The sequence below is a fragment of the Ochotona curzoniae genome, unplaced genomic scaffold (assembly GCF_017591425.1).
Source record: "Ochotona curzoniae isolate NIBS_2020 unplaced genomic scaffold, NIBS_Ocur_1.0 contig_43, whole genome shotgun sequence".
Taxonomy (NCBI): domain Eukaryota; kingdom Metazoa; phylum Chordata; class Mammalia; order Lagomorpha; family Ochotonidae; genus Ochotona; species Ochotona curzoniae.
Window position 1 is genome coordinate 30,730,225 of NW_024466218.1, and position 21,380 is coordinate 30,751,604.

General features: G+C 42.9%; 1 protein-coding gene across 1 annotated transcript; it reads left to right on the forward strand.

Annotated features, from left to right (window-relative positions):
* Nucleotides 1-3,944: 3,944 nt before the first annotated feature.
* On the forward strand, nucleotides 3,945-21,003 carry SERPINB5 (serpin family B member 5). Its single transcript, XM_040984749.1, has 6 exons — nucleotides 3,945-4,113; nucleotides 5,781-5,918; nucleotides 7,560-7,677; nucleotides 10,564-10,703; nucleotides 17,431-17,598; nucleotides 20,611-21,003. Exons 1-6 carry the CDS (start codon nucleotides 3,946-3,948, stop codon nucleotides 21,001-21,003), a joined length of 1,125 nt encoding a protein of 374 aa, XP_040840683.1. The 5' UTR covers nucleotide 3,945.
* Nucleotides 21,004-21,380: the final 377 nt, after the last annotated feature.

The following is a 21,380-nucleotide window of genomic DNA, read 5'->3' on the forward strand; positions in this document are numbered from 1 at the left end:
TTCCTGGGGTTAGGTCTCAAGTTGAGGCAGGATCTGGCTTTAGGCTTCTTGTTTGATAAATAGTTCATCATTCCTGGTACACATTGCAGCTGTCAATGAGCAGTTACCAGTGTGGAATTTGCTGCTCCAGGACACCAGATCTCTTATTCTGGAAATTTGTTATATGGGTCCCCCAAACCTTTGGTGAGGTTTTGTTTTGTTTGGACACCCCAGTTCAAGTGCTCTGCCCCCTCCCTTTTCAGTATTAGAAACTGGTGGGCTCAGGATGCTGCTGATGTTGGTCCATTTGCAGCTTGGTTACAATGTCATTCTTTGGGCTTGTGGATGCTCCAGGGAAGTTAGAAAGGTTCTGCTGTTCAAAGAAGAAGCCCGCCCTGATTTCAGGCCAAATTCAACAGGTCTCTAATGGGAAGCCTAGCCAGGGAGCACTTGCTGTATTTGACTAGGGATTTGCGGAGGTCGGAGGAGATGGCTAGTAAGTAAGACATTGTCCTTTTGCTAATGACCTTGGTTTGTCAGACACTAAGATAGCAGCATCCGAGTCCACCTACGTGTAAGCCCATGTGCCATTAAAACGAGAGATTCTGAGGAAATTTTGAGGATTGGGGTGCACCCTTCACTCCTATACTTATGTCTTTGCATCTGGAATTTCTGTTCAAGTACAAGGCACAAATTGAGACTGTATTCCTTCATTAACTCTTAACATAGCCAGTGATCCTGAGTGAGGCTTTTGTGTTACCTTGAGTAGAGATGCTTCCTGCCTGGCACCAGGGCACGTGTCCTACCACTTTCAGTGTTAATATCTCTCTCCTGTCTATGTGCACATGCTCAATTTCTTTAGGGAGATTCTTTGAATCTTGACCGATGTACCAGTCACCCACAGGAGGTGCTGGTAATCTGTGTCCCTTAGAAACACATCGTCATGGGATCAGGAAGTCTCAAAAGTCCACACTGCTTTACCATACACTGAGTGATTCATCAGGGTGCCTTTGGGCTTGATCAGAACCTTCTAGGTCATTAGAACACCGATCCTCAAAAGCTCGCACTCTGAAGCCCTCTCTTAATTCTTGAAAAATTATTGAGGATCTCAAATAACTCTTTGGTTAAAAAACGTGAATTGATAGAGTTTATCAGGAGTTATTAAAAAACTGAAATGTCTACTTAATTTTATTTTATTTCAAAGATTTGCCGGGAGAAGGAGAGATAAAGATCTCCATACACTGATTCATTCACCAAATGGCCTCAATGGCTAGAACTGAGCCAATCTGAAGCCAGGAGCTTCCTTCAGGTTTCCTAACCTGAGTGTAGGGCCCAGAGACTTGAGCCATCTTCCACTGATTTCCCATGTCATAAGCAGGGAGCTGAATTGGAAGTGGAGCAACTGGGCTATGAACTGGTACCCAAGTGGGAAAGAGGCACTTGAAGGAGGAGGATTTCTGGAGTCACTGACTGTTTGCTTGTTTGATTTATTTAAAACAATAATGAAATTATGTCATGCTGAAATGAGTTTTCATTTCCCATAACACTGCAATGGGAAAAAAATTTTTTTTTAATTCAAAATATAGAGATGAGTGACACTCTTTTTCATTTTGGCAAGGGCCATTAATATTATTTTAAAAAATATTTATTTTTTTATTGGAAAGGCGGATATACATAGAGGAGGAGAGACAGAGAGGAAGATCTTCTGTCTGATGGTTCACTCCCCAAGGGGCTGCAATGGCTGGAGTTGAGTCAATCCAAAGCCAGGAGCCAGGAGCCAGGAGCCTGGAGCTCTTCCGGGTTTCCCATGCGGGTGCAGGGTCCCAAGGCTTTGGGCTGCCCTCGACTGCTTTACTAGGCCACAAGCAGGTAGCTGGATGGGAAATGGGGCCACTGGGACTAGAACCGGTGCCCACATGGGATCCCAATACATGCAAGGTGAGGACTTTAACCACTGTGCCATTGCGCCTGGCCCAATATTTGGTTTAACAGAGACATGTTGTACGGGCTCTAGAAAACTCCCCTGAATATCTGGGAGAAAAGAAAATGATGTGTAATTATTACTATGAGAATAATTTTAACTTCATGTTCCCCATGAAATCATTTTTGGGAACTGCCAGGGATCCAGGGACAACCCTGAGTCAGGCCCAAGATCTTGGAGACATGGCCAGCTGCAGGTAGCCTCTATTTTCTTTAGCTCCCATGGTGTTGGTTATGCCACACAGTTGGCACTGGCAAGCCTGTATTCTGGTCACTTGTCTGTGTGTCTGCCCAGAGAGATTGCCGACACTTAGGAAGAGCTCAGTGCTGCGCCCTGCCCCGCCCCCCCCCCCAAATGCCACCACCCTTTGCACTGTGTCTTTCACGTGGGAGGTATGGGTTTGTAACACAGGGAACAGAGTTGCTGCTTGGTAGGCACGGCCAGGTAATGAGGCCCCCCGAGCGGGGCACTGCCTGCTGCATGGCTGCAGCAAAGCACTGCATGCTGACCTGCTAGCGTCTGTTCTCCAGATTTGGGGGCTGGAAATGGCTCCGGAAGGCCAGCAGGGCTGTGTTCTGTCTGGAGGCTCCAGGAGGACTATTCCATGCTTCTTCCACTATTTCTGGAGTTGCCAGCAACCCGTGGCTTCCATCTCTGTCTCCATCATCCTATATCATCCTCCCCCTCTGTGTGTGTCAGTCTCCGTGTCCTCACCTGTTCTTAGGACAACAAGCATATTGAAATAGGGCCTTCTTACCAGTATGACCTCATCTTAATGAATTGTATTTGCAAAGACCCTATTTTTAAATAAATTCAAGTTTACAAGTATTAGAGCTTAAGATTGCAACATATCATTTTGAGGAACACAATTAGACCCATAGACACTAACCCACAGTATTTACTAAATTTTAAATTGAGTCACACAAAATTCCAGCAGTTTGACTGTTTCTGATCTACAAAAACTCCAACTTTGTATGGTCTTACCAAAATCCTAATTGAAACAATATGTATAAGTAAAGTCAACTGATTTTGATTAGTGTTGTAAACAGTTCTTATCTGATCAGTCATTGGAGAGCTAGCATGACCACTGGGCACCAGACCATGGCCACTGTGGCTGAGCTGGCCTGAGTTAGCACTTCTGGTCAGAGCAGCCATGCATAGGACCTTATGTCCTAGGACCATAGTCCAGTGGTTTCTTTACAACCTGCTGTTTGGATCTATTGAGCTGGTTCCTCTCAGTATTTTGTTGCAAGATATTTTTTTTTTTTTTTAAAGAAGGATAGGTGATTCACTCCCCAAGTGGCTACAGTAGCCAAGAGCTGAGCTGATCTGAAACCAGGAGCCTCCACTGGGTCTTCCACATGGATGAAGGGTCCCAAGGCTTTGGGTCATTCTTGCCTATTTTCCCAGGTCACAAGCAGAGAGCTGGATGGGAAGTGGGGCCGGTGGGACTTGAACTGGCACCCATATGAGATCCCTTTGCATGCAAGGCAAGGATTTAGCCAGTAGACTACCACACCAGGCCAAGTAAATCATTTTTAAGGTTTAATTAAATTGATTAATTTGAAATATAGGAACACAGAGAAATGAGATACACACACACACACACACCCCCCCCCACACACACACACAGATATTGATTGCTTTTCTGTCCACTGATTCAGTCCTCAAATGCCTTCAATAGCCTGGGCCAGGCTGGGTTGAAGCCAGGAATCAAGAATTCAATTCAGATAATGAGGGTAGGAGATACCCAACTACTTGGGCCATCTTCTTCTGCCTCCTCAGGTGAAAGAATTGAGAGTGAAGCAGAGATTCAAGACCAGGCTCTCTGGCAGGATATGTGCTGTCCTTAGCAGTGTGCTAGCCATTGTGCCAAAGCCTGCTCTTGAAATGGAATTGCTGCTGTGTAAGAAGAATACAGTTAAAAATACTTTTAAAATGCCTTGGAAATTTACCTCTCCCCTGTCCTTAATTCCAGAGCTGTGATGGATGCCCTGCAACTGGCAAATTCAGCTTTTGCTGTTGACCTGTTCAAACAACTGTGTGGAAAGGAGCCAGTGGACAATGTGCTCTTCTCTCCAATCTGCCTCTCTACCTCTCTGTCACTTGCTCAAGTAGGCACCAAAGGTGACACAGCAAATGAAATTGGACAGGTAAGACCCATGCCTTATTTCTGTTAGAACCCCCAGGCAATGCCTTGGGAAAAAGCAAAGGGAAACTTTGCAGTCAGAGGGCTCAGGATTGAGAATTGCGCCATTTCTAGGATCCTCTTGGTCTGATTTTAAGCATGAAAGCTCCTGTAGTTGTCCCATAACCCATGTTTCAGACAGACCCTGGGATGTGATCGAGAACTTGGGTGTCCACTAGGTAACCAAAAGCTTTCCTTTCATTGGTGGTCTTCAACAAGTCACTTGTCTTCTGACCCCTTCTGTGTTGTAAGGACTGATCAAATTGATGTCTATGAGATATTCTACTGCAAACATCTTGACTGAATAGGGGATAATTCTATTCATCTGTCCTATGCTGTGACAGAAAAGGCAGTCTACTTAGCATGAATTAAATGTACTTTGAACATCAGCCTTAAAGATATAAGAGCAGCTGCATTTTACCCTAGAATATGTGTCTATACTTATTTTAATAGACATAACAGTGTAAGTATCTTCTTTCCAATAGCATGGATGCATGAGAATGTGAATTGTGTTCACATGTGTTTTAGAATACTCTTGACTGTTCCATCTCAAAAGCATGGGTTATGGTGCCGTTTCTCACACAGCACACACACACACACACCGCTATGGTTCATTGATTGTAAAGTTGTTTGGCCTTCAAGTGAGATTATTTTCCTGATTGTTATATCTTAAGTCCTACTTTTGGATAGTAGGCGACTGTGCTTGTTTCATTACATTATAAATCTCAGGTTAATTGCCCCATTTCCTGCATGAACTCAAAAACATTGAAAAAGGAAACACCTTATATTCTTAAATCCCCAAGACTTCGGCCCACAAAATCTTATTTAGCTCAGGATCAAGAACTTGAAAATTAGTAGAGCTTGAAGAAAAGTCTTTGGTTTGGGGAAGAAAAGCTACATTTGCTTATCTGTCCTCTGTGTTCCCCAATCCCACCATCACTAAACCACCTCCCTGTTCCTCATCTCTTGTCTTTCAGTACAGAAGGGCCAAAAGGAAGGACTTCCTCACAGTGGTTCTGTTTTTCTATGTAATGGATGACCTCAGTACATCCAGTTGGCTCATAAGCAGTATCAGTTTGTTCAGTTTTTTCCCTTACCCATCTCTAGGTGTAGAGTTATACCCTGCTTTGGACCAATCAGTGTGGCCAGGCAGTGCTGAGGTTGTGTGCAGTGTGCTGGCTTGGTGCGGTTACCTGAAGAGTGGCTTTGGCACATTAGCCAAACTTGTTCCAAGTTTGGAAAGCCTTCTGCGTGAGAGGCATCACTTTGAAGAAGGGAAAACCTTCCCCCAGGGTTCATCAGGTGGAGGAGTTAATGGTTTTATTTTTCAACTGGGGACATTTTTGTTCTCCCCTGTTTACCCTGGGGACGTTTAACAATGTCTGGAGACATTTTTGGTTGATACAAATGGGGGAGGAGAGAAGACCAGGCATGGTGAAAATCAATCTGCAGTAGGCAGAGCCGCAACACTTGCTTGAAATCCCACGGTGCTGAAGCCGAGAAGCCTGGCTTCATGGAGCAAGTGAGCAGGCTACTGCGTGTTCAAGCAGGTTGATTGTCATCACGTATTTAATTCAGGGGCAAGAGGAAATGTCTTTTTGAGTAAGGGCATTTTTTTTTTTTTAAAAACAGGTTCTTCACTTTGAAAATGTCAAAGACGTGCCCTTTGGCTTTCAAACAGTCACTTCGGATGTCAACAAACTTAGTTCTTTTTACTCATTGAAACTAATCAAGCGACTGTATGTGGACAAATCTCTGAACCCTTCCACGGTAAGTTGTCTGAGGAAATTAGCAAGATAGGATATATATATTTTTCTTAACCAGGATTGGCACTTAACTACAGCTGTATTAGTGAAATTCATTTCTAAGCTGGTGTTGATGGTTTGGGATGTTGGAAAGTAAATCAGTCTTAGTGGAGGGTTGAATATACAAATCAGATGCAATTACATTTCTTAGGTCAAAATACAGAGAATCTTGTGGGATTTCTCTTTCCCTCTCAAACACTTCCAAATCCTATCCTTCATCTTGGTTTCCAATTTGAAAGAATGGAGAATTATGAATTCTGTAGTTAATGCATATTTCCTTAGTTCAGACATATGGCCTGGGACAGTGTTTTCAAGTCTCTACCCCGTTTGTTTATATACACACTGTTCCTTGTTATTAATTTAAAAAAATGCAATTATAGCAACTGTGAGTTGACAGTTTTTATCAGTCACCCACTGGATTTGTTTGCTTTACTGGGGTTGTGACATGCTGTGTACACAGGGCAGATCTTGTTACTGAGGTTCATTCATTGATTGAAGCAATCTTACAAAGAACGCTATGACACTTTGCATTTGATCCCAGGTCATAGTAGTTTTACAATCAGAATTGGAAACACATAGGCAACATTTTAACATTATAGACTACATGAGATATTTGAGTTGATTTGATTCCTGCCTAGATGGTTGCAATGTCAAGCTTTCCAAACATAAAGTCAGTCTACCAGCTAAACATTTTACCAAGAGTTTTAGAACTTTCTGCAGTAATTTTTTTTTTTGGTGGTCGAGATCTTTTGAAGACGTGGTTACTACATATTGCTGTGAGTTTATTTTTGTGCTTAAAGACACATTAAAACAATCAATCTTATTGCAGAAATCATCTGGGAAATTAAACAAAATTGATTCTGGGCTCTGAAAGATGTTAAGAGCCCTCACGGTGATCCTTAAGAAGATGCTCCAGACATTCCTGTCACAGGCAGTGAGGACAGGGGGCCCTTCAAGTTGACAAGACCTTCTGATGTTCTTAGGTGGCACCGTCTCTCTGTCTATTGTGGCAATCAGTTGGGTTATAGTTACATTTGCTGGCTAAGACTGTAGCTACTCTGAAAATATTTATGGAGTGCTCTGCTGTGTATTTCCTCTGTTCTAGTATATACAAGAACATCAGTAAAATTGAATTAGAAGTAGTTTATTTTGTTGTAAACATTTTGAAATCCATTTGTGCTTTTTTCATAATACACATTTTAACTTATGAAACAGGATTTTTTTTTTACCCAAATAAGCTTAGTTTTAAGTTAAATTTCCATAATCTTTTTTGAAGTTTCTTCAAATATTTAATATATATAATATTTTAATGTTTCTGAAATTGAAATTTGTATTATAATTACATATACTTGTAGTTAACAGTGTGAAAGTAGTGCTGTTTTTTTCGGTTTTCTCAAAAGCTAATGCTAATTTGATGAATGCATTTATTTGCCATAATAGATGGAATGAAGTATCTAATCCAGGATTTCAATTTGCATAGTGTTACCAATTTTGGAAGCATATCTATGGTAATACACAATTTAAGCATTTTTGTTAGAACAATATAATGTAGTAGCTTGACCAGAGATTTTCAAATTTGTGATTTTGTGAACTGGATGTATTTTAGGAATTCATTAGTTCTACAAAGAGACCTTATGCAAAGGAATTGGAAACTGTTGACTTCAAAGATAAATGGGAAGAAACCAAAGGCCAGATCAATGACTCAGTTAAGGAGCTCACAGATGGCAAGTACCTTGTATTTGATCTGCTATAAATTGCTAAGTAAACACAACTTCTTTTGTCATGAATCCTGACTCCAACTGTTAAAAAACCAAAACACACAATGTTTGGAGGATTGTGTGGTCTGACAGATAAGCTAAATTTTTGCTTATCAAGCCACGTCAAGAACTTGGGTTTCTGTGCCTTTCTTGCCTCACCCTGCCACTTGGCAGAAGTTGTGGGGCTTCCGTTTGAGCCCACTTTGCCTTACTCTTTGAGGAGCTGCCAGAGGTCCTCACGGAGCCCCAGCAGGGCCTCTGACAAAGTCTGACTCTGGGCAAATCTTGAGGATGGTTTTTTAGTTTGGAGATGAAAGGATTTGACTATAGCTTGATGATCCTTGAGACCACTGTTGGTAAAAACAGATCTTGTACTTACAAAGAAAAAGAGGAAAAAGTGTCTTAGGCAAAAGTATGTATAGACAAACAGTTAACTGTGGTAGCATCTTGTCCTCAGTATCATGGTTACTGGCCTATGCTCCTGCCCGGGGTCCTGGGATCCCATGGCAGGTCCGACGCCAAGCTGCCTCCTGCCTGGGGCTTCCCAGACTCTTCTTAGACCTTCCTGCCCTCAAAATCCCTTTCTAGAAAGAAACTGCAGCAAAGACAATTTTGATTGCAAAGCAGTCATTCTGTCATGTTGGCCAGGGAATAGGCGAGTGTTTATGATGTTTGCCTAGGGAGGAACCTGCAGCGAGACACCATGTCAGCAGGAAGGACTGATTCTTAGAATGGTTGCTCCCTGCTTTGCAGACAGGGAGACACGCTTCCATCTAGGACAGACACAGCCCTGGGTGGCACTGTGGGCGGAGCCGTCTTATGAATGATTAAGACCCATCATAGCTTCAGCTACTAAGAACAAAGTGGAACTCTGTGGAGCAAAATGGAAATGTCCTTGGATGACAAGGAGTCAGTCAGGACCTGGGTTGAGATTCAGATACGGCCACTTTTATCCACTTTGATTTTTGGACACAGAATCATAGTTTATAAGTGTAAAATCATCATAGATGATTAGGTTTTATGTGGTTGGGGGAATCAGGTTAGATAATACATACTAACGAATGGTAACCGCGTGTGTATATGCATATAGGAAGGAATGCATATTGAAGTGAGGTTTCTTGGACTTGATGGATGGAGAAGAACTTGGGCATAATTAACACCAAGTGGAGCACGACGTAGACAATTATAAACAAAAAGCAGTTCGTCCTGAAGTAATCACGCAATGGTTCTGATTTAGAATTGGTAAAAGTATTTTCTTCCAAAGAACATTTTATTATTTCTTAAAGATTTATTTTGAAAGTCAGAGTTAGAGGGAGAGACAATAAGATGTAGAGAGATCTTCCATCTTCTGATTCACTCCCCAGATGTCCCAATGCTCGGGCCAAAGACGGGAGCCAGGAGCTTCTTTCATGTCTCCCACATAGGTGGCAGGATCCCAAACACTTGGCCCATCTTTTACTGGGTTTTTTTTTTTTCCAGGCCATTAGCAGGGAGTTGGATTGAAAGTAGAGTGGCTGAGCCTTGAACTGATGCCCATATGGGATGTTGGCACTGCAGGCCCTGGCTTTTCTCCCTTATGCCACATTGCTAACAACATCAAAGAACTTTTTATTTTAGTCTCGGTACATGCAAACTTCTGACCTAGATGGTAATTTTGATGAAAAGAGTTCCAATTTTTTGATCCAAAGTGCAGGAATTGAAGCTTTATGATTTACTGGCTCCTGTACTTTGTTTTTCAAGTTTTTTCAAAACATATTGCATATTTACAACATGATACAATCAGTGGTAGGACTGTTGCATAATTTTCAAGGTCCATTGCAAAAATGAAAACTCAGGACCTTTTCTTAAAAAAGTGTATTGAGAATTTCCAAATGATGACACCAAGAACATAAAACGGATGCAGAGTTCTTCACATACATGTCTCAGACCTGTGAAGTGAGTCTGAACATATGTGTGAAAATCATATTAGATAAATGGAAGTCCTTTGTGAAATTGTATAGTACTGTTCCAATGTATGGATTTAAAAAATTAATGTTTTTTATTTTTTTTTGAGAAGGAGAATGATCACTAATGAGAATTTCCATCCTGGACCTGGAAACCCAGGTCTCCCCCATGGGGAGCAGGAACACAGGACCCTGAGCCGTCTCTCCCAGGGTCTGCGTTAGCAGGAAGCTGGAATTCTGCGTGGAACTGAGGCTTCCAAGTAGGCACTCTGATCTAGGGTATAAGCACCCCACCAGCATCTTACCAAACACATATCCAAGGAATTATTTTTATGGATGGATGATCACTTGAATTGTTTCTGCTGTTGGATGTGTGAGCTCTATCACAATTACCTTGGTGATGAACTCCTGGTGGTTACATTACTATTGAAGCAAGCAACCTTCCTGCAGGGAACACAACTGGGATAGGGAACAGAGACCCGGGAGGTGCCAAGGCCTCAGGCAGGCCTTCTAGCTGACGGGATTAGAGTGTCTTCTGAGTCTCATGCTCGGTTCCCTCAGCTGTGGAAAGCCAACAATGGTCTTTGCCTTAAATGTTTGTGGAAGGTTGTTTATCTCCCCATCAGAGAGATCATATATGGGAAAAACTGAGCAAAGGGCCAAATGTTAGGTAAGGGTGCATGACTTTTTTCAGGATTCAGAAATGAAAAGTCCTGGTCTCATACTCTAGGTTTAAGTCTGGAGGTGGCATGTGGAAGGAAAGGGAGGAGTATTTTTGAAATGAGATGATCTGGACTATCAGGCTTGCATGTGTGACCCTAGCAAGTGGCACACACCCCATGCACATGGTTATTGGAGGCAGTTTGGAAGAGTGTTTTTGTTATTTGCGGTCTTCTATAATTGTTTGCAGGTCACTTTGAGAACATTCTAGGTGACAGTGTAAATGACCAGACCAAAATCCTTGTGGTAAATGCTGCCTACTTTGTCGGAAAGTGGATGAAGAAATTTCCCGAATCAGAAACAAAAGAATGTCCTTTCAGAGTCAACAAGGTACGTGGAGGGCGGGCAGCTTGTAGCAGGAAAGGAATCCCAACTGTGGATCAGAAAATTGTGGCAGTGGAGAAAAGCTCAGAAATGCATTCTAATGAGGCAAGCACTGGCATGGAAGACAGCGACTGCCTGGGCTGACAAGCTGGGGTAAATGGCAGCGGAAGGAAGTGCACAAACCAAAGCTCCTCCTCCATCCTTCCAGAATGCCTACAGGGACTGAGCCGAGCGAGACTTCATGGAACTTACACCTCAGTGGGCAAAGCCAAACCATCACCTGGAAAATAGATGCAAAGACTGGGGCCATTATCAAGAAAGCAAATCAAACACTACTGTCAAAGACCTAAGGGATAGCATGGGACCATGGCAGTCTAGAAATCTTGTTCCTTATTCATTAACTTCTCTATGGTCTTATTATCTCATCTGTTGCTAGTGAGGCATGTGCTTCTGGCATTTTCATTTATAAATTGTAAGATGTCCTTGGTGCTTTCTGGCTGTGCAGAAAATTATATCTTACTCGTTTCTACGCTTGGGAGTCATTATGGGGGAGAATGAGAAGGCAGTCTCATTAATACTATTGAGGTGGTTATATAAGACTGATTAGAAATGGGTAAGGTACTTCCCGTGTAAGTAAAACCTAAGGGCTGAAACTGGAAAATTGACCTATGTCACTGGAGAACCTAGGAAGTTCTATAAGACGACATGATTTGGTGTCATTTAGTGGGATCTGATGTAAGGATTTAGACAATAGCCCCACACTTAAAGGTAACTTGTTTACCCTATAACTCCTGGGCATCATTTCCAACTTTCAGGTTTCTTCGAATACCCAGAGCGCCTAGAATCATTTTTGGTTTTGCTAAGTAGAGATGCTTTCTTAAGGCTAGAACCCAGGAGGAAAAGCTCTCCAAGACCCAGCCTGTGCCTGAATTTGTTAGTCTGGCTTCCATTATGTGTGATGTGTTTCCATGGAGTTTTTCTTTATGTTACTCCTCCCACTCTTTTACTTATTTAGACCTTTACCAGTGCATGGATTTGCTTCTTTCAAGTGCTTACAATGCCTAGTCACATCTCTTACATGTTATCAGGTGCTCTGCACATTTGTTGAATGAACACCCAGTTATTCTTCAAGAGTCAGCTTGATTCTATAGTCAGTGTCAGACAAAACCTAACTGCTTTCACATTTTCACAGGGAGAGGGCAGTAACCACTAATATTTCTCCTTACATACTCAAAACACCCAAGGGTACTGATATTGAGCACACTCGTTCTAAGTTCCCGCCTGCAGTGGTCTCCCAATGCTGAGTGTCAGGAACAGGGTTGATCCTGAATGTACACATCTCCAAGGACACTCTTCAGACTCAGCATTTTTCACACACAGCCTCCTGAGTTTTCAAGATGGCATTGATCTTAATGTCCTTATTTATTTGGAACTGAAGCGGAATGCGGCTTTACCTTACATTGTTCCTCAAGAAGGTGCGGGTCCCAGGGGCCTTGACTCTGTCCACATTGTGTGTTTGATTGGTGGTTGGCTCTCTTCCTCGGCAATGATTGCCAAAAGACCCTTCAGTAAATCAGCGAAGCCTGGGCCATATTGCTTAAAGGTGCACCTCAGTCTTGAAACTAAGGGACCACATTACAGAATGAGGCAGTTAGTCAAATGAGCAACTGAACTTTTGTGTCAGCCCCACCCACATTTATAGTTTTTATATTTGAGGAAGTAATCGTGACTGTCTTCTGAGAAGGGAGGAATTACATGTGTGGTATTCTTGTTAATTGACCATAAAGCTAGGTTGTATCAGATCCTGGAAGCCCAGACTCTATTCACAGAATTAATAAGTGTTTGAATGAATAAATGTTTCACACAGAAAAGCAATAAAATACTACCCAGGGCTTTGTGAGGGAGACACCCTCCTTTTTATTGTACTTACTTTTCCTTTGATTCGTTTGAGTTGCTTTTGTCAGCTTCTAAACTTTGAGTGATAATACTGTTTTCTCATGTCCATGTGTTTTCTTTAAGGAGAAATTATATCCTTAGAAGTTTAGTGTCTGTACTTTTTTGTATGTATTTGGATATGTACATATATATCTATATGTAGATAGTTCTTCTGTAGTGTTATTTCCAGAGGAGATATCCTAATTTGTGTTTTGGAAAATGCGAATATGAGCCCGTAGTCACTGTTGATAAGTGAAATTCATGACAAATTTGGAGGCTACAATTATGTGCACATCCAGAAACTACTGGAAGAGTCTAAGTTGATGGATATTTGTAGACCAATCTATATATTTTAGGACAAATGAGTGAGACTGATCAATTAATTTCAAAAGTAGAATGTTTTTCTATCATTTTTGTTTCTGGTTATATGTAAGAGTTAAAGTCTTTATTATCAACCAGTGTTTAATGAATAACTGTTCTATGCTGGCATATATCAAGGTAATAAGACATATCCTCTATTTTCTTCGCTTCCTCCCTTGGAGGCACAAAATTTAGTAACCAGGATTGCTTGTGGCCAGATCTGATCTTAATAAAGCAATTAGCCAAAATAACTGAAGGTAAAATATACCCAGTGTAGCCCTCATCCTCTCTCCCCCCCCGATGAGGTGATGGGAAGCTGTCCTTCAGAAAACCCTCCAGACAAGGGTGACTGAAGGGAGGAATTCGTGGCTGTGCCTGTTGAGCTTGATGATAGGACGTCCTGGGTTTGAAATAACTCCAAGAGAAGCCTTGCAGGGAGCTTAGCTGCAAATAAGGGCTGGAAACACAAATGTGGGCTTGAGCAGGTGGGTGAGGATTTCTGTTAGGAATTGAAAGACCTCAGACATACCTCCCAAAAACATCACTGATGGAAACTTCAGCTAGAATTATTAAATTAATGGGGACCCTCTGAATGTACTTTTATTAAATTTCAAGTGATATTCTTAAGGGGGTCTATGCTGATCTGGGTTCCCTGTCACTATTGAGGCAATCTCATGGAGAAAGGCTATATTGATATGATCCCAAACTCCCATAATTAATCTGGCACATTCAGTGGGACCAGCAAGTAATATAAAATTGTTCCGGAATTGAAATGTGAATAAACAAGTGAGGAGAGAGGGGAAGATTGAGGCAGGAAAAAGAGAGTTTTATGATTATACTATAGCTCATCTCATGCTGTGAATATAACTTAAAATCACTAATATTTCTATGAATTAATTTTGAACACGGGTTTTAGGAATAAGATTACTACTAAAAGAGTTTTCACATATATCTGATTATGAGGTAAGTTTTTTCCCTCAACTATTACTTTGAGAAGAGTGAGTTTTATATCACAGCATATGCACTTTATTATTTTATTATGAGTAATAGACACATTTTAAAAAATCAGGCAATTCACTGAAAATACCTTGTATAATACTAAAAAGTTTTGAAAGTTTTTGGAGTCAGTTTACATAATTGATTTATGAGATTTATTTTATTTATTTGAAGGGCAGGGTTACAAAGAAACAAGGAGAGAGAGAGAGAGAGAGAGAGAGGTGAGCTGATCTGAAATCGAGAGCCGGGAGTTCACCCTGGGTCTTCCATGTGGGTGCAGAGGCCCAACAACTCGGGCTGTCCTCTGCTTCCCTCCCTAGTCACAAGCAGGGAGCTAGTTTGGAAGTGAAGCTGCTGGGACGTGAACTGGCACCCACATGGGATGCCAGCTCCACAAGCGGGGGAATACTTGCTATGCTGGGCTCCCTCAAAGATCACTTTTAAGGACATATAGAGCATTGTTATATTGTAGAGATTGTGAATACATACCCAAAACTAGATAAATGAAAAGAACAATTAATTAAAAATACATGTGGATATATAAGCATATATAAATGGAATCTTGTGCCTTGGGCTGAGATATTTATTGATAGCATTCATGCAAGTTGGAAAGAATCATTTCTCAACTGATTTAGATTTAAAAGAAGAGCTGGACTCTGGAACCTATCAGAATCAGAAACGTGAGGCAAGTGAGAGGAAGGCAGCAAAGACAAGATACACTCAAGACATTTGACTGATCTGAATCAAAGGCTTTTAAACTTCATTCGTTTAATTTAAGAAAAAGAGGAGCAAGCGAGTGAGAAAGAGAGAGAGAGAAGGAAACAGGGAGGTCTTCCATTCACAAGTTTACTCCCCGCCAATGCCCACAGCAGCCAAGGCTGGACCAGGCCAACTCCAGGAGCGAGGACCCCAGTCTGGGTCTCCCACATGGGTGGCAGGGATCCAAGCATGGTAGCCATCATTTGCTGTCTCGCAGGGGATGCATTATCAGGAAGCTGGAATGGGAAGCAGAGATGGATCTTAAAGCCCGTCATTCCAATACCAGCGGTAGGATCCCAAGCTCCGTTACGACACTGTGCCAAATGACTGCCCCTGAATAAAGCTGCTTCAGCTGTAACATTGCTCAACTAACTTACTGCAAATCTGCACCTTTGGGTTTGGAGAGCTAAAGGAGTTAGACATTAGTAGAACTTTCTCTATGTCTATGGATAATATATTTCAAAATAATTTTTTTTTGGTCAGAGGAAGAGGCAAGTTAGTCATCTCATTTAAAACATAGAGAAAGACTTGTGTTTTGGCGTTTCCCCTTGCCAGTGGACTGCTTCTTGTCCTTGAGTAATCTCTCCCTCTGAGCAGTTGTCTGGTGCACACTGGGGGCTGGGCATTGGAGAAGGATGTGGTGCGGCGGGCGGAGAGGGGGTGGTCGGTTCTGTTTATGTTTCTAGCCTCTCCTCCCACAGATGCAGTGAGATTCTGATTCCAGACTTTTAATGAAACCTCATTTCTTTCCCATTGAAATACCTTTGCAAGAGAGCACAAGTTGATGTGTGGGCATCCAGGAATGTCTGTTTTCACATGCATGTAATTTAGGATGAGCATTGTGATGTAGTCAGTTCAGCTACTGCTTGGGACTCCATCATCCAGTATTAGAGTGCTAACTCAAGTCCTAGCTCCTCCTCTTCTGGCCTAAGTGCCACAGCTGTGCTTAGGAAAGTCAAAATGGTGCTGTAAATGCGTTCTTCCATTTCATCCAGGTAGGGGAACCAGACAGAACCCCGGGCTCCCGACTTTAGCTTATTCTAGTCCCAGACGCTGCAGCCATTTGAGGAGTGACGCAGCAGATAGATCTGTCTGTCCCTCTCCTGTGTCTCCTTCTCTGTGTGTCTTCCCGTCTCTCCTTAAGACACATTTTCTGCTTTGATTATGCCGTGGTTGGTGGGGAAGTTGAAAAACTGTCACATGAATATTTCTAACAGCGGACAGTATTACAATGAACTGTGTACAGAAAGTAAAATAAGCGAGGATTGACTGTGCTTGACAGAGGTGTTGGACTGTCTGAAGGTCCCAGACACAGGTTTGATAGCAATGCCCTCCTGCAGGAATGATGGGAAGCCTGGAATCTCTCTCCCGAAAAGATCCAGTCAGCAGGCTAGAATTGCAATGAAACGCTTATATAATGACAGCGAGTCACACTGAATTTCTCGCAGCCTTTTACTTCGCATTATGAATGGTGAGTGTTTGGTTAGAAAGTCACTCGCGTAACAGGGACTGGAGGTCAGGTGTTACTGGCGGCAGAGAGAAGAAAAGGCCTGGGGTAGCTCCAGGGGGTACAGGTCTGACGCCCGTTGCTTGAGGATCATGAAGAATGCATTGCAGCTTAAAGGGATTTTGAGACAATTTCTTCCAAATATTCTCAGCTTTTAAAATCATGAAATATTCCAAGCCTACAATAAATTAGAGAGGGCAGTCAAGCAAACACCAGTGTACTTCCCCAAGCAACTTTATAAACCTAACATTTGGCTTTGCTTATTTTAGATATTTTAAATAGAAACTATAACAACTACATGGCCTGTGTGTATTTCGTTCCTTACACTCTCCCGGCCCCCAACTTTTCTATTTTTCTCCCTTCTTTCCCGGTGGTAACCATTCTTCTGAATTTTCCAGTGCCCCATTTACATTGACAAGGATACTGAGACCCAGGGAGGTAACGTGACTTGCTAAGGGTTACAGCACCTGCTCAAGTCAGGCCTGGCACTAAAACCCAAGGTTCTCCTGTCCAGTCCCAAATCTCTTCAGCTTAGGCCAGAGTAGGTACCACTGCAGGGAGGAGTGGGTGACTCAAACCATATGGGGTTTTGTCCTCCTGTGAGTTAAGTATTCAATTAGATATTTTACTAGGAAAAAAATTATATAAATGGGTATTTGCATTTGTGCTGAAATTTACTTTTAAGTCGACTTAAGCAGGAGCAAAGATCTCATAATTACAGGCATCGAGAGTAACTTAAACTTTGCTACCACGTTGAGTCATACTGTCTTAAGGATTTTATATATGTAACTAATGCAACCATGGTGTTACTTATAGTTTCTGCAATGCAGAATATGTGAAATTATAAAGCACCAATGACTTTTCAAAGGAAGCCACTTCACAGGAGTTTCTCTAATGATCTGGGTGCCTTCTGGAACCCAGTGGGTGCATCATAGCCTAATAAGCTTGATGACACACAACTGCTAGAAGAGTAAGTCAGTGTATTTGTGTGTGGATGTATGTGCACACACATGTATGTGTCTCTGGATATGCACACATGGGTAGTTGTGCTTATGTGTGTAATATCTATGCATGCGTGTGTCTGCATATGTATGTGTGCATGCAAATATGTGTATACATATGTATTTTTGCAGAGTAATTGAAAAGTAAATTGTCCAAATTTTTCTCCTTTAACAGACAGACACCAAGCCAGTGCAGATGATGAATATGGAGGCCACGTTCTGTATGGGGAACATTGAGGATATTAACTGTAAGGTCATAGAACTTCCTTTTCAGAATAAGCACCTCAGCATGCTCATTCTGCTGCCCAAGGATGTGGAGGACGAGTCAACGGGCCTGGAGAAGGTGAGGAGTGAGCAGGAGTGTGCTGTGAAAGGGCTTTGTGGGGCTGTGGGAAGTGGGCGTGTGGGGCTATGAGAAATGGACATGGGGATATGAGAAGTGGGCGGGGCCCTTGCGGTGGCGTAGTGGTTAAAGTCCTCGCCTTGCATGCACTGGGATCCCATATGGTCGCCGGTTCTAATCCTGGCAGCCCTGCTTCCCATCCAGCTCCCTGCTTGAGTCCTGGGAAAGCAGTCGAGGACGGCCCAAGGCCTTGGGACCCTGCACCCATGTGGGAGACCTGGAGGAGCTCCTGGCTTCGGAGCGGCATAGCCAATCTGGAAAGTCAGATATATAGAGAGGAGGAGAGACAGAAAGGAAGATCTTCCCTCACGATTCACTCCCCAAGTGACCGCAGGTAACTGCAACAGCCGGTGCTGCGCTGATCTGAAGCTGGGAGTCTCCTCCAGTCTCCCTTGCGGGTGCAGGGTCCCAAGGCTTTGGGCTGCCCTCAACTGCTTTCCCAGGCCACAAGCAGGGAGCTGGATGGGGAGTTGGACTGCCAGGATTAGAACCAGCAGCCCCTGTGCAATCCGGGTGCATTCAAGGCAAGGACTTTAGCTGCTAGACCACTGCGCTGGGCCCTGGAGCAATGTTCTTAACTCTAGGCTTCAGTGCCTTTGCTGTATCACTAGCAGGTAAGATGGCAGCTGACATACACAGTGTGGCTCACTATGTGAGCAACCAAATCTTTTTTCCTTTAAACGATTCCCAGGCTGCTTGTCGAGTAGTTTTAGGGTTTTAGAAGAATGAGCAGAGAACACAGAGATTTCCCATATTGTTCTCCCCTTCTGTGCCCTGCAGTTTCTGCATTACTACTGCCTTGCCTTAGTATGATATGCTAATCCTTAATGAGTCAATATTGACATATTGCTACTGGATGAACTTCACAGTTTACAACAGGGGTCATTCTTTTTGTTGTAGATCTGTGAGTTTTTGATACATACACACATAAGCTCTTGAGGCTTGGCAGTTATTTGGTTAGCAGTTAACATGCTGGTAGAGATGCTTGCATCTTACACTGAAGTTCCTGGACTTAATTCCCTGTTTCCAGTTTCCTACAGACTTGGGGGGCAATGGTGATGGCTCAAGTGATTGGGTTCCTGCCACCACGTGGGCCACCTGCCTGTGTTCCTGGCTCACGGCTATACCCTGGCCCAGCTCTTACCACTGTGAGCCTTAGTGGGGGTGAAACAGCAGACTGGAAACCTCCTTGCTCTATCTGCCATCTGCCTGTCTCTCTGAGTCTCAAGGAAATTCATAAAAAGTCAGAAAAAGCTACCTTGGTGAAAAACATTGAAATAATGTAAACTAGGGGTTCAAAAACATGACAAATGGGCGTGATGCTAGCTGCTCGGGCAGAGCTGCTGTCCTAAAGAACCAGCATCAGCTGTTGTGTTTCCAGTCAGGCCTCAGTCTGAATTTCCAGGGGCAATCTAAGCCAGGCTGTCCTACCTGCTACTTCAGTGGTCATTGTGTGTGTCTATCACTCTATTAACTGGACAATAACTCTTTCCTTCGCTCTTCCTTGGCATATTTTTCATGGTCTTTCCCTTAGCCTTTTGTGTCTTGATCCTCAACCTGTTCCTGCCTCGGATTTTGCCTTCCCTGTGTCAAGTGCCCTCATGCGAACACTAGCCTTTCCATTCAGAATGCGTTACACTGAGGAAACTGCTTTGAGTTTCAGGAAGGAGTAGCTAAGCTCACGTATTGCGTTAATTTGGTAGGTCCACCAGAGCAAAAACACCATAAAGTGATGGTTGAGTGCAAGAGAAATTTGTTTTCTCAAAGTTGCAGGATTTCCAAACTTAAGATCAGGCATCAGCAGGATGGGTTGTCTCCACTGGCTGTGAGGTCTGGGACTCAGGTCTACCTTCTGGTGGGTTCTGGCTGCTTCTGGCATCCATGGCAGAAGCTTCCCCTGCACCTCTGCCTTCACTCTCCAGGGCATTTCTCAGGCATTTCTCCCTGTTTGGCCTGTCCCTGTGCCAGGACACCAGGCATTTGGATAGGGCCCAACCCAATGACCTCATCTTAACTACATCGGTGATTTGTGAGTTGTGGGACACCATCCAATTCACAGCACATTTACAATGGCTAAAGTGGTGGACGGATTCTCCCCTTCTCCCCATCCTGAGTTGTAAATGGAAAAGAGAATGTGCTTGTTAGCTCCAACACTCTATCTTTGATACTCTTTTGATTCTAATAATGTGTCCTAAAGGAAACAGTAGACACTAGAAAGTCATGATACTAGGCTAATAAGACAATCCAGTGGTCCCTTTGTTATTATAGAAAGAACCACAGCAGCCTGTGACCTTGCCATGTCCTTGATCTGCATCAGTTTCGTAAGAACACACCAGTACAGTATTGCTCCGTGGCAGTACAGTCAGCTGTTTCATTACCCTCATGTCTGTGTCCTTTTCTCACCTCTAACTCGTGGGGAAAGGTCAAGCAGCGATTTATGGTTTGCTCAACGTCGAGGGTGATGACCGAGTCATTTTGTGCTTCGTTGCATCTCTCATTTTTCAGACCAGTGAGATGGATGTAATTACCACCTGTGATCTTCTGGAATGACTTGAGGGAGTCCATGTTTCCTTTATAAAGGACAAGTGACTTTAACTTGCATTATTAAACTTGTTTCCATGCCTATGACATAAATATCCTAGATTTTTTCAAACACTCAAGAAATATATATGAAAATCCAATTGTATGCCGTTTTGCTGTTGTGTATGCAGCGTCATATCCCATGCATCTGCTGCTGTAGCTGCCTTGTAACTGAAAGCAAATGAAAGAAGCCCTGCTCTGCCAAGTTCCTGTGCAAGAGAAGCACAGCTATAAGGCAGTGGGGAGGGGCAGCAAGCCGGCTGTCCACCCCGGCGGCTTTGAAACTGGCCTCAAAAGAACATTGTGGCTACGTCGGATCTTCTAGAGTTTACTCCCTTCCTATGGTAATTTCCTTTTCCTTTTGTCTTCTAGATTGAAAAACAGCTCAACTCAGAGACACTGTTGCAGTGGACAAATCCCAGCACCATGGCCAACACCAAAGTCAAACTCTCCATTCCAAAATTTAAGGTGGAAAAGCAGATTGATCCCAAAGCTAGTCTGGAGAACCTAGGGATGAAAACAATCTTTGATGAAAGTACCTCTGATTTTTCTGGAATGTCGGAAGCCAAGGGAGTGGCCCTGTCACATGTCATTCACAGAGTGTGTTTAGAAATCAATGAAGATGGTGGGGAGTCTATAGAGGTGCCTGGCTCACGGATCCTACAGCACAAGGACGAGTTCAATGCCGACCACCCGTTTATTTACATCATTAGACACAACAAAACTAGAAACATCGTTTTCTTAGGCAAGTTCTGTTCTCCTTAGGCAGGCAGTCCATGTTGAACCCCCCTGGACTTGTCCCACAAGTTCTGCATCCAGAGACTCACTTTGTAATTCAACCAGTGCTCAATGTTGTGGCTCAGGAAGCAGCTTGTACTCGTCCGGGCAGCCTCCATGTTAGTGGACCCTTCCTTTCCGATTTTTGAATTTCTCTTGTTCCTCATAGAAGAGGATGACAACGACAGGAGTCCTCTTAGAATAAAAATGTTTATTCACTATGAGGGGTCTTCAAAATGGTTTTGGAAAATGAGTATTTTGAAAAATACTGTCCGGATTTTGGATTTTTTTTATGCAGCAAAAATAAACTCACCTTTTAATTCCATTTTTTTGGGCAAATTTTTTAAAAATACACCTAACCCTGT

What these genes read in the sequence shown, in the direction of transcription:
- SERPINB5 (XM_040984749.1), top strand. Translation starts at nt 3,946, where the DNA reads ATGGATGCCCTGCAACTGGCAAATTCAGCTTTTGCTGTTGACCTGTTC. An exon ending in AATCTCTGAACCCTTCCACG is followed by an intron (nt 5,919 to 7,559) that starts GTAAGTTGTCTG and finishes GATGTATTTTAG; the next exon opens with GAATTCATTAGTTCTACAAA. An exon ending in AGTTAAGGAGCTCACAGATG is followed by an intron (nt 7,678 to 10,563) that starts GCAAGTACCTTG and finishes AATTGTTTGCAG; the next exon opens with GTCACTTTGAGAACATTCTA.